Genomic DNA, 17,584 nt, shown 5'->3' on the forward strand with positions numbered 1-17,584 from the left:
TGTAAGACTCAGTGGCTTTTAGTATATGTACGAACATGTGCAACCATCACCAATTTTAGATCATTTTCATCTCAAACAGTAACCCTATATCCTTTAACTGTCACCTCCTTAGCCACCCATTCCCTGTCTGCCAGCCCTATACAACTGCTAACCTTTGTTTTTGTACTTCTCTATTTGGACTGACATGAATAAAACATATACAGACTCTTGTGACTGAATTCTTCACTAATGTTCTCAAGATTCATCCAAGTTGAAGCATGTCCCAGTACCTATTATGTCGGAGTAATATTCCATTGTATGGCTATCCCACATCTCATATATCCATCTGTTGCGGATGGCCGGTTCGCTCAGTTGGTTGGAGTATGGCACTAATATATCCATCTGTTGATAGACATGTGTGTTATTTCCACTTTTTTGCTATAAACATTTGTGTACAAGTTTTTGTGTGAACATGTTTATTTCTCTTGGATATATACCTAGGAATGGAAATGCTGAGTGATATTGTAACTGAGGAAATGCCAGACTTTCCAAAGCAAGGGCACCATTTTATATTTCCAACAAGCAGTATGTGAGGTTTCCAATTTCTCCACCACCTCAATACTTGTTATCCAGCTTTTGATTTTAGATATCCGAGTTAAGTATGAATTTGCATTTCCCCGATGACATCCGACATCCTTTCATGTGCTTACTAGCCATGTGTATGTCTTCCTTGGAAAAGTATCTATTCAGATCCTTTGCCTTTTAACTGGGTTGTCTTATTATTGAGTCATATTAAGACTCAAAAGTGTCCATTTTCTTAGTAATTTTATAGTTCATTATGTAGTCTGGATATAAATCCTTTGATATTTTATGTGGTACCAATACGTTCTCCCATTATGGATCTAGTTTTTTCACTTTTTAACAAAAAGTTCTTAATTTTAATATAGCTAAGTGTACTGAATTTTATAGATGTTGTGACTTAAATCCTTCAAAGCTGAGGTCATAAAAATACTTCCGTTTTATTTTCTATAGAACTATAAAACTAAACACTATAAGTTTTGTCTTGTATACTTAGGTCAAAAATTCGCTGGAGTTGATTTTTATATGATATTGAGCAGGAATCCAATTTTGTTTTATTTCTCTATGGATACACCATCATCCCACCACCATTTATTGAAAAAAGTGCCCTTTCCCCCTATATTTAGCAGGGTCGGTCACTAACTTTTAACCTCTCCATCTCTTTCCTTTAAAACAAGAGAAGTGGACTAAGTCAGAGTTCCCAATATGAAAGGTTTTGTTAAAATCCAGATTTCTAAGTCTCTCCACGGACTGGACTGGGAGAATGGCAAGACAGTGTGGAGGATCACACTTGGACTCTAGACTTATGTAAGTTCCTTGGCTAATGTGTATGCAGCCAACCTGGCTCTTGCCAACAGCTGGGACACTTGGGAAATCACTGGAAATGATTTCCATGGTTTCTTCTAGCTTTAAGATTCTTCACTTTTACAAAGCCTCTTCCATACCATTTGGGAATAAATATGTGTAAAAGTCCTATTACAAAGAAATACAATGCATATTAAATTCTACAAACTACATGATTTTATTTATAAAATTCAACATATTGCCTACTATTGCCCATGCCCATTTAAGTATTCCTCAGTTACACCTAACATTTTTCAAAATAAAGATCTTCAAAAATGTACTCAGGTAGAGCAAACTGTTACTAAATATTTTATTAAGTTGATAGCCCATGGGCATCAATTGCCAACACTATGAAAAGGGGTTAATATAAAACAATACAAAAGTATGATAGACAATAGCTTATCAATCTTATCTTCATTCCATTGGTAGGATTTCTCACGTAGTAACCTTTATTCGTGAAATGATTTCATTTACAAACCTATTATTCTTTGCTATCACCTCAGCTTTCAGCTGTTTTAACTTTATTGTGATGTTTTCTTCTGACATTTCAGTGAAGGGCATTTGCTTCACCTTGCATAAAAATTCTTGAATAATTTTCTCACCTTGCTGAAAAACATATGAACGTTCCATTAGTCTTTTCTAAAAATCACATTGAATAGTAATGGATTCTTTCATTAAATTTGCATCTAAACATGCCACCCAATATTTAAAGAACATTCTTTAAAGTTTAAGTGTGCGCAGTCTATAATATACAGTTGACCCCTGAACAAAGCAGATGGCAGGGGTCCTGACCTCCCCATGCAGTCACCAAATCCAAGTATAACTTTTGACTCCTCCAAAACTTTATTACTAGTAGCATACTCTTGACCAGAAGCCTTACAGATAACATCAACAGTCAATGAAAACATATTTTGTATGTCATATATATACTATATTCCTAAAATGAAGTAAGCTAGAGAAAATATTATTTAAAAAATCATGAGAAAATACATTCACAGTACTTATTGAGAAAAATCTGCATATAAGTGAACCTGCACAAATTCAAACCCATATTGTTCAAGCAAGGGTCAACTGTACAGCAAAGCCCTTAGTTGACCATATTTCTTGAGAATATTCTTAAAAGGATATTCATAAATATATTTTCAGCTGCTAATGACAAAGGGCTGAACACTTTAGCAGTTCCCAAATCCCTCAGTTTTTACAACTGATCCATATAAACTTAGTCTTCAACTTGTTTAATAGAGAAGTCAACAACTTGTTTAATAGAGAAGTATTGTTTCCCTTAAGCTTAAAATTTTTAAAAATACATTGTAATTAATATTATCAAAAGGACTGGAAACCAGGGATTACATAAAAGAGGCTACCTAATCCCAGATCACTGATAGCTGTGGTGCTGATAACAAGCCTATCTCCTATTTAGACTGGCAATCTTCTATACCTAAAACTATTAACAAGATATAACATTTCTCCTGCTTATATAGGTACAACAGCTAAAACCATACTTTTAGCTCAAAAACCATACACATCACTGATTATTTTAATCATAATGTATTCATCAATAAGAACAACAAAAAATTCACAGAGTAAAAGCTAAAAGTATGACAAGTAAGCTGTCACAGTGCATACCACAGTAAATGTTGCCAGGCCCTAGCACTCAATTAAGATTCTTTTATTTTCATTATCATAGAGAACAATCCTTTGATTTTTAAAAAGTATATTGGGCATAGGCTTGTACCTTTCTGTGTGAACCTCTAAATTTCACCCATCACTCAGAGAAGATCCATTTCTCCCATGACAACTTAAACATCCTGCCCACAAAGAGCATTCCTGAATAAATATTTGTCATATGACACTTTATTCTCTATGACTATGACATATTCATTATTCTTACCTCTCCAACTAGATTCTAAACAACGGAAGTACAGCAACTATTTTTAATCCTTTGGTATTGTCTTAACTGATTACTGAGTAAATATGCAACTTAACTGGAACTGACCTATTCATTTATGAAGTAATCAAAGATCTACTTAGACATCCTATTAACTCCTCTGAATTACTTATTTTAAACCTAGACTAATATACCTACCCTACTTTTAAAATCTGGTATTTAAAATGTTATCTTTTGATCATGGAGATGTATAGGGCAGAAATCAAAATGATACAGATTCTTTGCCATGCCAAGAAATGGAAGTGAAAGCCAATAATGAGTGATCCATAGGTAAACATTACAATCTTATAGGGAAAAAACTTATCTTGGTGACCTTATATATTTAACAATACAGAAGTTAAATAACTACAAAACCAGTTGGACAAACCTCTCTTTCCAGATAGCACCTCTTTGCTGCTGGTTCCATTTCATCATTTTCTTGTGACTCTCCAATATTCTGAAACTCTTCTAGTTCCAGGGCTTTTTGTTTAGCACACTCTATTACATGCCTAGGGAAATTAGCAAGCTCTGCAACGTGAATCCCAAAACTCTGATCACAGACACCTATAAAAAAGTTGGGGGCGTGGAGGGGTGTTAAGGCGCAGGGTAGGAAGAGACAGCAATTTATGTAAATGAAACTTATCCTTCTTACCTTGTCATTAGAAAACTCAATCTTATGATATTTAAAACACTTTAGCCAAATGTTTCAACGTAGCTTAAAACTTTTTAATTAAACCTCAAACGAAAAGTGATTCTGACTTGGCACACAGTGCTGTATTTTATCCTTGACAAATGCAGTAAGAAAAATAAAAAATAGCACAGAAAAGCCTTGATAGGTAATCCTCAAAGGCCTAGACAAATATCTAAACATGAAGAAAAATTAATCAACCTAATCTCTCTCTGAGGTTTTCTCATTTTATAAGGAACTAAAAGTAAGTAACTAAAACATGCTGACTTATTACTAGGGAATGGTCTATCTATCCTCTGGATCTGTCTACATCATCTTCTAGAGATGGCAACTCCAGAAAACTGGCTGGATAAATCTATTTATATATTTACAATACCCTTTCTTAGAAAAGCTACTTGCCATACTTAAATAATCTCATTCTGATTCTAAACTACTACAAGCAAATGACAATGGAATTTTTGACCCAAATCACTAGTAAATTTATAGACTAGGCAGCTGATCTTCATCCCTATTTGCAGAAAATAGATGGACTTAAGACATTCCTTCTGAATGTTTATTATATACGATGCAGTTACTATGGAGCTTCCATTTTTGCCTCAATTATATATCAACTGTAAATTGGGGGGGAGGCTATTTATATATCCCATGCATTCTTGAGCTGGATACTTTGCACAACTAAGAGAAACAAATAAAAACAGAAGCCAAGTGTTTGATAAACATCCACTGTGAAGGATTCTTATTCCTATCTTCTCTGTACTTCATCTGGTCTTTTTTTAATACATTTTGAATCATTTCTTTATCATACAAAACACAATGATTTAAAAGTAAAACCTCAACTTCATGCCAAATGCCAAGTCCAACTAAAAGTATAGTTTATGTCAATAATAATAATGCAAATACAGTAGCTCAAAAGGATTCCCACTGTAGCATAAGTAACAAAGGATAAAAGAACCAAAAACAATACTCATTTAAGTGCAACCAACTGATGGCAGAAAAACATGTTCATAGAAAATCAAAAAGCCAATAAAAAAGTTATTCTGATGACTATTAAAATGTTTAATAAAAACTTTATAGTAACATTAATCTTGACTCAGTATCTGATTAACTGCCAGACCTATAAATGATAAACTTTTCTGCAAGGATGAAATGCCAAGATATAATAAGTCATTCCTTATGTGATAACTACTAACAATTTCAAGATTTCTGGAAGCCCCAACTTTGAATGAGCTTCTTTACAGTAACACATCCTTAACATAAGATTAACAATAAATAGTTTATTAAATGGTAACAGCTAGAGCCTTGGAACTTCAAAGCTTATTTGTTACTATCTCTAAGTTAATTTGACAAGAAAAAAATTGCCATGGGAGGTAGTACAAAATCCCTCTGTAAAGATGTTTAAGAGTATAAATTATTCTTTCTGTGATTGTTTTAGAATAACTGTTGCTACCATAAGACACGGAAATAGATATAATGTACCATGTCCCTGCCCCCAGACTGTGAATTATAAAATGTGTTCTATAAAAACATCAATAATTCATACTAACTTAGAATAAGGTAATAACTGATGATTTCAAGGGTAGTAAGTTTCCCATTATCACACCCTGAAATCACAGTAAGCAGACCAGTGGTATACACTCACCTTTCTTCACCTGATAAAGCATAGTTAAGGTCTCTTCTGTAGTTAGTGCTGTGACATGTAGATTATTAACAGTTGGTATCTGATTTGCCAAGGCAGTAAGTTCATGAAAATGAGTTGCAAACATGCAAAAAGCACCGATTTTTGTTGCAATGTACTCTGATATAGCCCATGCCAACCCGAATCCATCATAGGTAGAGGTTCCTCTTCCCAATTCGTCAATGATTATTAAAGAATCTTTAGTCGCAGATCTGAAACACATGATTATGTGAAAATTTCCCATGACATAATAAGTGATAATGTGAAAAACAAAGTACAATGAGAAAGATGTGCAACAAACATAACAGATTCATTATCTTAACACACAAAAGCATTCAACAGTCAATAAAAAGCACTAAAACTTCAGTAGAAAAATGGGCATGGACATGAAAAATTGATGGAAGAGGAAACAAATGGTGAATAAATATTTTTAAATTATCAATCTGACTAATAGTAATGAACGAATTTCCAAATAAAGCAGCTATCATTCATTTCTTGCTAATCAAATCAGCCGAGACTAAACAAAAATAATGCCACCTGAAGGCGGGACAGGGTAGGACAATATAAACACTGGGAGACACAGCTGATGGTCACGAAAATCTGTGTCTGTCACAATGTGAGGTATCGGCTTTTTTTCTTTTGTCATCTCTCATCAAATGTTAGGAGAGGAAATTTTTTTTAGAGAATTTGACATTTCTTCATGTACTTATTGGTTATTTATTTTTTCTGTGAATCGTCATTGACATCTGCTTATTTCTTTAATCTTTTAAGTTATGAATATTTGTTGACCTTATTGACTAATTACTTATTGAACAAGCAATAATCAACACATAATTTACTAAGGACAACCAAGAATCAGAAGGCACAGCCTCCCCGGCCTTCAAAGAAACTCCTAATATCTGAAATAAAGACAACAGATTTCAGTAACCTCAAAAATAAAAACCTAATAAATGAAAGGCTTGTCAAAAAGTTCAGTGAAGAAACGCCCACGACCTTAGGCTCATGACAAGTAGAAGTAGAATTGGAGAAGTAGAATTTCTGTCATTAAGGCTTGTAAAGATTGGAAGGGACTTAGTAAAGAACAAGGAGAGATCATTCTGGGTAGTGTCCACAGGGCAGGCAAAAAGCACGGTAGTGGGGAAAATTTGTAAGGCGAACTACCAGAAACTTGAAGAAGACAACTTTAAAAAAATCAAGGAAACTTTCCACAACTATGACCACTCATCCTTTTAAAATAATATAGATTACATAAAGTTCACAGGAAAACTACTGAACTAGATTGAAGTTCTCAGATGTTTTACAGATAAATCTACAAATGTACGTCTACTTCTCATGGGAAAAGGACATTCATTTCCATTTTCAGGACATTGGGAAATGCACTCACCTGAGAATAGAAGCAGTTTCTAACATTTCAGCCATAAAGGTGGAGACTCCTTTCAATTGACTGTCACCAGCCCCTACCCGGGCCAAGATACAGTCCACAATGGACACTTCTGCTGACTCACACGGCACAAAACACCCAATTTGGGCCATGAGAACTATCACCCCAGTTTGGCGAATATATGTTGATTTACCTCCCATATTGGGGCCTATAAAACAAATTGTATCAAAAAGCAAGATTATTAATTTATTTCTGCTACTAGTAAATTGACTGTTAGTCCTGAATTGCACATTGGTGACTCATCACCTAGGTCATATGATATGGCATACAAAAAGTAGAACCATAAGTTACCCAAACAAACTAAGTTACTGCCCGCTCTACTCCCTGAAGTAGTGCTATTCTCTCCTCAGACAAACCTCACTGTTCCCTTCATGGAGAGGCCCCATAAAAATATAAACCTTACTTGTAATTTGACCATGGCCTAGAAAGATTATACAGACATTTTCCCACGGCTCACAGAGCTGCCTGCAAGATAATTTTATGACATCCAGAAAAGCAGTACAAGCTTAACTGACTGACTAATTAAACACTGTAATTCATTAATAAATGGGCTATTAGTGAATAGATTGGTATGGTCAAATTCTTCAAATCACTTAAACTCCACAATAAAGCTCTAAGACATAATTCTACTTTTGGAAAATGTACAATTTACATGTCTGGGTCAAATTATGAGTGACCTGAAAATCCATGTGGGGAAATAGACTATAATCATTGACCATTTCTCAAATATATTTGCCCAAAGACTCCTAACTCCCCCACTTTGTTTTTTAGAATCTGAATAAGATCTCTCGAAACACTTTAGTTTGAGACACACCACATTAGTCTCTAAGCAAGTCTACTTTTTTCTAGTTTCACATGAATCTAGTGCCATGTCTGTAAAAGAACTGCTACCCTAAGCTGAGGTCAGTCCAGTGGCCATTCTGCTTGCCCTTCAATGACCTCACTGTTGAAAGGTCTGGCTCAAAGGTGAGCTTTGAAGATGTAGGGGTGTTCATTTTTAAATGCACTAACCCCTGGAACAGAAGTTTTATATAAATACAATATTCTCTCATAAGCGTTTCCCCCTCTTCCAAATCTTCCCTCTAATCCAAATGTAAATATGTTACACACTAGTATGAATTACATGTTCTTTTTCTAATGTCAAGAAGTACGATTTTATTCATCAGTTTTAAACATATTGCTACTCCAACATTAAAAAAATGATGTGGAACATCTGTTTATCTTTTTCAAAGTGAACATCATTAGGAATAAATGCAACTTCATCTTGAACTTCAACACAAGCATGTCTGGATGCTTTCAACTTAATTCTTCCTTGCCCTTTCTCCAAAATGACCGGTCGTACATATGGAATAGGTGCTCCATTTGACACATGGGCAAAGCTGACGACAGCATCTAGCTGAGCTAACACATCATTGAGTGTCTGCATTGGTTCTACATAGCCTATATAAAAACAGAAAATGTGCACAGGAATATTGAATCATAAAAAATACATATAAGCAGCTATAAGAATAAATTTAACTTACCCATTTGAGAATTAAATTTCCTAATTTATATAGTTTTTGAAAATTACTAGATGTATGCCATAACTAAACTTGAAAGTAGCACCTAAAACTTAATATGAGGATAAAATGTGTTACTATATCTCCCTCCATTATGAACAGATTTGAAAAATACAAGGAATATAATGCCCCTCCCTTATAAAACACATTAAAACATAAAAGCACACAGCTGCTCATAAAGAAATAAGGTAGAGATTTAAAAAGAAAGAGAAAAAAACCTAACGAGGAAAAGCTTTCATAATATAATGATAAGGTAAGAAAAGTAGTGATATCTGGGGCACGTCTGCAATTTTAAAACACATCTTTCTCTAATTTTGAAGAATCTAAAACCAGGATGGCATTTCACAATTATCATAAGAAATGTACAAACACTGGTAATAAGATATAACGTGACCATCAGGCCTGCACATGTAAACCTGACAGACTTTCACTTGAGCATTCTTCTCCATCAATATCACACGTAATTGAATTTTAGCACAAATTTAGATCTATAATTGTCATTTAAAATACTTTCAGCAAGATTCTACTCTTCTAGGGCATTAAAACTAAAAGCTAATTAATCAACAGGTATCACTGTCCCTTAGAATAATAATAGACACGTTTCATAGCTTCACTCAAATACTCACTTGATAAAATACGATTTGCCTCTTGAGAACTTGTAAATAAAACTCTGACTTTATTTAACAGTTTGTGTTTGATACTAGACATCAGTCTGATGCTTACAAGCTTAGGGAACTCTTTATTAAAAACAAAAGCAGATCAGAGACCATGTCTTACTTATGCTTATAGGTGAATAGAGTTGAGATCCCATGAACTAGATTTGACCTAAGTTTTTTACGGTAGTGATGTCTGGGCTGAAACTCTCAGTATTTCCTTAGAACTATTTTTATTCCATAGAGAATAAAATCTTAATACATAGAACGAAAAAAACCCTAAAAGCTATTATGTACATTAAAAAGTCACTGACACATGCTAGGCAAAACATGTTTAGTCAATAAAAAGTTAAAATTTCAGAATAGATTCTAAAATTTTAATAGTTTGGAGGGGTTGGTGTAACAGACTCATGTGTCATGTGGAACTGTCACACAAACATCAATGTGTCAAAAGCTTCAAAGGAATTTCAAGAGAATAGTGTTCAATTTTAGAAAAACAATTATGAGTATTCAAAATGACAAAAAATTTGACTCATCTTTGATTCCTTTGTTCCTCATAAGTGGTAATAAAAATTAACTATGAATAGCCAAATACAAATAATTCTCTTACTCTGTTTCACCACTAAAATAAAAGGAAAAGAGTTCACACTACCCTATCATGCAGCAAATAGGAACCTGTAAGAGCTACTTAAACATTAGGGGAGTAATTACTATAATTACTTTAAAACCATCTTGCTCTTAACAGCACCTTTTCTTGCTTAACAGCAAGATAGAAATCTATAAAAATGATCTATTACATTTCAAAATATAGTTTAAAATGTGTATGTTAGACCAAGGAGGTTTCATTTAAATTCAAGGTGACTCCAAATACAAACTATTCAATTTAAATGTTAAAATCTAGTAGCTTTAACCTACTAGATGCTTAATAAATACTAGTTAATATTGTTTTTTAGAGAAAGACTCGCAGTTTGAATATATAGTGTTTATAGGGTTCTTAAAAATGCAATCTAGGCTAAGAAACATAATTCAACAAGATTATCATGCTACAGCTATCTGGTAACCACCAAGGAAAAATGTAATCTTTATAAATCTCATTTGTCTCAACCGATATACAAAGTGTATTAGAACCTTCAAGTTTTATGTTTCTAATTCACTAGGAAAAGTCATAATAGCAAAATAATTTACTATTATTTTACATGTACATAGTTTTTAAATAACTTTTACCCATAAATAATTCAGCATGCATATCCTGAGAACAGGACATCCTCCTAATCACAATACACATCCAAGAAATGTGACACCAATACCATACTATCTCGTATTCAACTTTGCCAATTTGTCCCAAGCGTCCTTCATAGCTATTCCACAACTCCAACCCCTAGTCCTGGATCCAATCAAGGGTCATTGACTACATTTAACTATCCGGTCTCTTCTCCTTTAATCTAGAACAGATCCTGTCCATTCTTTTTTTGCTTCCATGGCAACGGACATTTCTAAAGAGTTCTTCAGGCCTTAAAAAGAATGCCCCACAATCTAAATCTATCTGATTTTTTGTTTGTTTGTTTATAATCAGGTTAAATATTTTGGTCAAGAATACTACAGAGGTGATCTGGTGTCCTTCCCTCTGTGTCATATCAGAAAGCATGTAATGTCATTTATCTCATTATTGGTGATGCCAACTTCGATCACTTAAAAGTATTTCTTTGGTATATTTTTGCGAGGCACAATAAAAGTTACAGTCAATGTACACATAATGATAGGCAAAGGCTTCCATCTTAAACACATCCAACCTACTCTGTACTACACATACATTCATTCCATGCTAAAGGCAACACCACAGTGCCAAGTCATGCTGTCCCTTTAATTGTAACAATCATCTCAAACAATGCCTCTAGAATGGACTCTGAAAATCTATAAAGTGGCATACAGAACTTAAAAAGGCTTGTCTCATGAGTAATTCCTATTTGCTTTTCAGTGGTATTTGTTTCCATAATGAGCACATAGATAATCTAAGATATTGCTGCCTTATAGCCCTTGGTGTTTCTTTTCCTTGATACAACTACAATAAGTTGTGTGTTTTTTTGCACATTTTTGTTTTTTAGGGTATTCCCATTCCTTAGGCTGCACTATGTTACTTTTCTACCACAATACAGCATGCGTTATTTGGTAAGTAGGCTAAATAATAAACAGTCACAGTGTGTAACAGCTTTTTAAAAAACTACTTTTCAAACATCCTGATGTTTTCCTATTACCAAAAATCAGGTCAGATTCACAATATTTAATGCACTGGCTCTATTAAATTTACCTGAAGAAATATTGACAATTTCTTTAACAATGGCATCCTGGGCTTCCTCGTACTCAGTTTTATTTTTGGTATACTCTTCATTGAGAGAAGTTAATGTACTGCAAATCAAGATAATTATTAAAAATATTAAAACATCTATTAAAGGTCATATGCTCTACATAAAATATAGCCAGATCCTACAAAGCATTAAACAATAATTAAAATGGAAGTATCAATTGAAAATGAACAATTCACAGGGGCAGATGTGGCTGGAATTCATTATATTAACATTTATGCTGTTTACAACAGCCCACTGGCATAATTCTTCCTATGACAACAATTATTCCATTGCATAAAATTCTGATCTGTGGCTTCTTCTAAAATATTTAAATAAATAAGTCTTCATCCTTAGTAAGGATGGAGGCCGCTCCCTCCCCTTTAAAATACATATACGAACACACAGTTTCTCTCATTATTATAGTGTAATTGTCTTTTGATATTAAAAGCTGTCAAAGTAAGGAAAATGTTTTTGAACACTAAAATTGTATTGAGGAATTTAAAGAGAAAACAAAATCAAAGGCTGAAATAAAAAAAAATGCCAAAGATGAGAATAAGTGAAGAAAAAAAATCACTGGTATCAAAAGAAGGGGTTGAAATTAAAAATGAAAAGACACGATGAGGGGTCACAATGAAGAAAAAGAGAGAAGTACTTATCTGAAGAAGAGCATCAGTAAACCAAGATGATAATTGTGAACTTGAAGGAATTAGCCAATGACCTAATACATATATATACAGCTAGTAGCTCAAGAACAGTACATGGGCAAATAGCAGCACAAAAAGACTATTATGAAACAGATAAATGGAAAGGATTACAGGAAGAAAAGCAACAGGCAAAGATATTATAAAAGTTTGACTGCTATGTGAAGGAAAGAGCAGTAAGAGATAGAAGCAGAGCAGGGCAGGGATCAGATTGGATAGGTCATAATAAACATTTTAACAGTTTTCTGGACGACAGACATTGCAAGATTTTAAGGAGGAAAATTATATGATCGGAGCCAGATACAAAGCAAGCATTTGATCTGCTGGAAAAAATCAATAAATAAAATTTTCATTTTTGAAATCACTGTCATTCAATTTAATCTTTTTTATACATGCTGCAACTAACAAATGGGTGATTCAAAGATGATTCTCACACCCAGAAAGTTCTATCTTATCTAAGCCAAAATATATATGCTGTACTTCTTGAATCAGGGATATAGTGTGGTAGAAAAATGATTATGAATTTGGCAACAGAAGATCTAGGTCTGAATATCTAGCATTACTGGTTGTCTAATCCTGGGGAATTGGGAGTTTCAGTTTCTTCACCTAAAAAATGAGAGAAATATACCCAACCTATTTATTTCAGAGAACTACTATACTATGAGGAACAAAGAAAACAGACTGTTCTCATTACTGGGGTGTCTGAATACCCAGAATAATGTCTGCACATAACACTCAAAATACTTTTAAATAAAAGGATAAATGGGGACCATACATACAAAAGCTACCTGTAAAATACTGGGAATATTCAGGAGAGGTGGGAATAAGGCCAGCCATAAGTTCCAGTACAGTACAGAGGATAAATGCCCTCCTCGCCAAGTCACAGAAGACTCATATTAAAATAATTATTATTTGCCTATGAATAATCTGCCGTAGGAACTTCCTAACATCAGCAAGGAAAAAGGCAGGAAAAAACTGGGTAAGATTTTTTTCAACAGGGAACATGATTTTTCATAAAGCTGTAATCCAATGAGTGGTCTCATTAAGGCTGGTAGATGTCTCCCTAAACTAATTTATTCAGCTACTTACTATACCAAAAGAATGTTTTTACATGATAAAAAATGTTTTTACATGATATTTACATGATTTTTTTACATGATATTTACATGATATTTTACATGATATTCTTAGAAAAAATAAATATGTGAAAATAACTGAAGTAGAGATGTGAGGAGGAACTATAATAAATATGGAAACATAATATAAAATAAAATTAATACAATCAATTTCAGATTGACAAAAGAACAGTGAGAGAGGCAGCTGAAAAAAATAATCTTAAAAACAGACCCAAAGTGCCACTTTGGTCAGTGATTAAGACAGAGATTATTTAACAAGTGATGATGGGACACCTGACTAGCCTCTTGTAAGAAAGCAAAGCTTCAATCTTACTTTATGCCTTATATCAATTAACAATAAATAAGATAAAACTTCCTTCTCATAGAACATTCACATTTCATCAGAGAATAATTTAGTTGTATACAACTACTTATTGAAGGCTTAACAATATAATACAAACTTACAAACCTATTGGTAAATTTAACACCATTCTTCTGAATATCAACTGTACTGAAGTTTTTATTGTTACGAAGGACTTTTTCTTCCTTACACGTTACACGAAAGTAATATCCAAACTGTGAGTTGGAATCCAATTTAATCTGTTTGCCAGAATCCAAGCCTTCATGATCAGGGAAAAAAAAAAAAGAAAGAAAGGAAGTCTGTCACAGATATCCACAGTCATTTTTCCACGTAAATGTTTAAAATAATTAAATCCAAGAGTGAAAAATATACTTTTATTACATGATAGCATACTGGAAACTATCAGTATTATCTAACAAGGCAAGATACAAACCCTATTTCACTTCACTTAATTCACGTAGTTTTTTCTACATGAATGAAGGCTATCTATAAAATCCTTAAACTCCTTATCAATGTGAGCTTCTGATGCGGAAGCGCTTTCTGGGTAACCCCATGCAAGGCTGCAGAAAATCATCAGTGGACAGAACGCGCATGCTGTTCTAGATGCTGGGGGCATGAGGGTGAACAAGATACAGCCCCTGCCCTTGAGGAGTTCTGCACGAGGCTCTAGTTAACCAGAACATTTCTCTGGAAGACAGAGCAAATTAAAGTGCACAAATACAGTTTCCAAAGAAGTTGAGACTCTAACAATAAAACTCTAGAAAAACGAGGACACATATCTTGTTAAGTGTAAGAAACTTCACAAAATATGCAATGATTGATCAGCTAGACTTAATCAACAAAGATTTTTGAGTTTTGTAAGTCTGTTTTCTCCCCTTAATCTCACTCATGAATATGATCTTTAGACCACAAACTAGAAGAATAGTATCTACAAATATGCTGAAGTGTGGCTATCAAACGTTAGTAGCAGCAAACAACTAAAGACAGACTTCACTTGACAGGAGAAAGACCATAGGGAGCCATGATGTGAGGAGGGTAAATTTTAATATACTTCAGAAGCAAAGGTTCTTAAATCTAGGATCTAGTCCATATGTGGACTCTATATAGAGACTAAGTGCATGCTTAATATGGAGATAAAGGCATATTTCTGGGAAGAGGATCCATAACTTTCATCAGATTCTCCAAAAGTCTAAGTACTACTGCTGTGAGGGGTCTTCTAGTTCTAATGCTAAGATTCATTTATTCATTCAACACACATGTGAGAGATGCTCAGAACAAAGAAGTTTACAAATTCAGAATAAAACAGACAAGTGTAAATAGAGTGAGACTATTAGAGAATTAATAACCTGGCATGGAAAGCAGACATTATAAAAAACTTGAATTAATGAAATGTTTGGGAACCCCAAAGCCAAATTAATTATCTAGTACTAGTAGAATTAGGCTTATAGAAGAGGTGACATATAAAACAGGTCTTATTTAAAAGATAGGATGCAAGGGCCTGTTGGGTGATGTGTTTGGCAGTCATCCTGGGGTTGGGGGCAATTAGTAAGAGATGAGTCTAAAAGGTGAGGAGAGGCTCTGAATGTAAAGTACCCTGTATGTTGACTATTTAGTGTTTAAAACTTTATTCTATAGGAAAAAAGACTGGTACTTTAAACAAAGAAGTGACATGATCAACTGTCTTCCAGAAATTTAATTTTGGCACCAGTATGGACACTATGTAGAAATATTATACCATACTATATTATACTAAAAGAATTATTCAGACTTCCAACAGCCAATTCTTACCTAGATCTCTTGCTGTACTTATTAATGTTGATTGCATCTTCTTTTCTAAATCATCCATTATTTCTCTTAATTCACTCAGATTAGGATCAAATGAAGGTTTTACAAGGAATTCATGGTTTTCCACCTACAGGCAGACCAAAGAGTGGCTAAATTTTATAAATAATGGGTAAAGATAGAAGTCATGAAGCAAGTATTTTCTTTTACTTAAATTTCACTGTCTTATGCTAAATGATTCAATATCCATAAGTTACTCAGCCACAATTATCAGGAGTTACTATTTACTAAGAGATCTAAAGTTGTGTTTATTAGGAGCTTAGAGTTCTAGATGTACAAAAATTATTCATGATCACACAGTGCTAGTGGTAAATGATACTAATAACATCCATTATTTTTATTTACATTTTCTCCTAAACAATGTTCAAAACATTTTTTCCTAAACATTACAGAACAATGTTCGACATTCAAAGCCTATAACAGAATGTGTAGTTTTTGCCTAAACCAAGGATCCATTTTATTCTCAAAAAGTCACTTCTAAAAAAAAAAAACTACAGAATTGTATTTCTTCAAACTGAAAGTTCATCAAAATCTCAAAATTTAAAAACATATTCTTAAGTACTTTGTTTCCTTAAATTTACCAGTAATAACCAGCAAGAAATCATAATAAAAAATAGACCTCACTTACAATGGTAAAAATATACACAAAATATTCAGAAACAAACTTTTACTTATACAGAACTTTTATAAAGATATATGCTTATTAGAAGATTTAAAATAATTGATAAGTGAAGAGGTAAACTATGAAAGGAGAAAACAATCAAATATTAAGATGTTCCTAGTGACTCTCCAATAGGAATTGCTTTAAAAAAAATGACTAAAACTTAAACACACGAAATTCTGAAAGAATATTTTTTAAAAAGAATAAAGCCTATCTTTACGGATATTAATAACTGTTAAAAAGAATTATATATAAAAGCATAATATAAAAAAGTTTTCTAAAACAAAGAGATTTTTAAAAACTCAGTAAGTAGGACTGATATATATATTCCCAATTACTATCCACTTAATCAGAGCATACCTACACATACCATATGTGACCACCAAAAGAATAAGGAGTTAAAATCAAATTACAGAAAGCTAGCAACAAAAGAAAATAAAACTTTTATCAAATAACTTTCACAATTTAAATCAACAAAATGAAAAAATAGGTAATATATTAAAATTTAAGTTTTGGGTTAAATCTAACTTTTTAAAAGATGAAACATTTGTAAAAAAATAATAAAAGCTTTGCAAAATATAAAGTTTAATATTTTCTTTTTTATAACAGCACTTGTTTGCATGTAAAAGAAAAACAGCAAGGTTATTAAATGGGCAAATACAGAAACATACAACTCACAGATGAGAAAACAGGTGGTAAATGAACCCAAAGGAAAATGGTAAAGCGCCATAATAAAAAAAGATATGAATATTTAAGCAACTTTGATATTATTCTATAGCCATTTTTTTAAGGGGGGGAAAAAAACCCCACCACCAAATATCAATGAGGCTATAGTGAAATTAGTATACTCATTCATTTCTGGTGGGAATCTAAGTTGGTATAACCTTAAAAAAAAAAAGGCAATAAACAACAAGACTCAGATATTTGTTATGCTATTTGACAGAGCAATTCTAGTCCTAGGAATTCAAATTAAGGAAATAATGCCAAAGAAGCAAATCAACACAGGAATGAATAAAACCTCTGCAGATGTATTTGTTATAGCAAAACCCAGAATAATAAAACAGCGCAAAGTTTGCACAATGGTACATCAACAGAATACTAGACAGCTATTTAAACAGACAATGAAGACGATCTAGAAATAAGAACCAAGACTTATGATAATTCCAGGGAAAAAAATAGTGCTACAGTAGGGAATGGACAGCTACTGAATGTGCCTCT

The 17,584-nt window shown here is 33.2% G+C and overlaps 1 protein-coding gene across 3 annotated transcripts in view; it reads right to left on the minus strand.

The window, feature by feature from the left end:
• Window positions 1–1,689: 1,689 nt before the first annotated feature.
• The window catches only part of MSH2 (mutS homolog 2), a 62,563-nt gene continuing 46,668 nt past the window's right edge, over window positions 1,690–17,584 (minus strand). For all 3 annotated transcript variants that reach the window (XM_006909614.3, XM_025045119.1, XM_015587619.2), the window contains 8 exons: window positions 15,652–15,775; window positions 13,972–14,122; window positions 11,650–11,747; window positions 8,333–8,572; window positions 7,076–7,286; window positions 5,656–5,903; window positions 3,717–3,892; window positions 1,690–2,007 (listed from right to left, as the gene is read on the minus strand). In XM_006909614.3, coding sequence (XP_006909676.1) covers window positions 1,837–2,007; window positions 3,717–3,892; window positions 5,656–5,903; window positions 7,076–7,286; window positions 8,333–8,572; window positions 11,650–11,747; window positions 13,972–14,122; window positions 15,652–15,775 — 1,419 coding nt within the window. In that variant the 3' untranslated portion in view covers window positions 1,690–1,836. The remainder of the gene's footprint in view (window positions 2,008–3,716; window positions 3,893–5,655; window positions 5,904–7,075; window positions 7,287–8,332; window positions 8,573–11,649; window positions 11,748–13,971; window positions 14,123–15,651; window positions 15,776–17,584) is intronic.

Source organism: Pteropus alecto, unplaced genomic scaffold (genome assembly GCF_000325575.1).
Source record: "Pteropus alecto unplaced genomic scaffold, ASM32557v1 scaffold131, whole genome shotgun sequence".
NCBI lineage: Eukaryota > Metazoa > Chordata > Mammalia > Chiroptera > Pteropodidae > Pteropus > Pteropus alecto.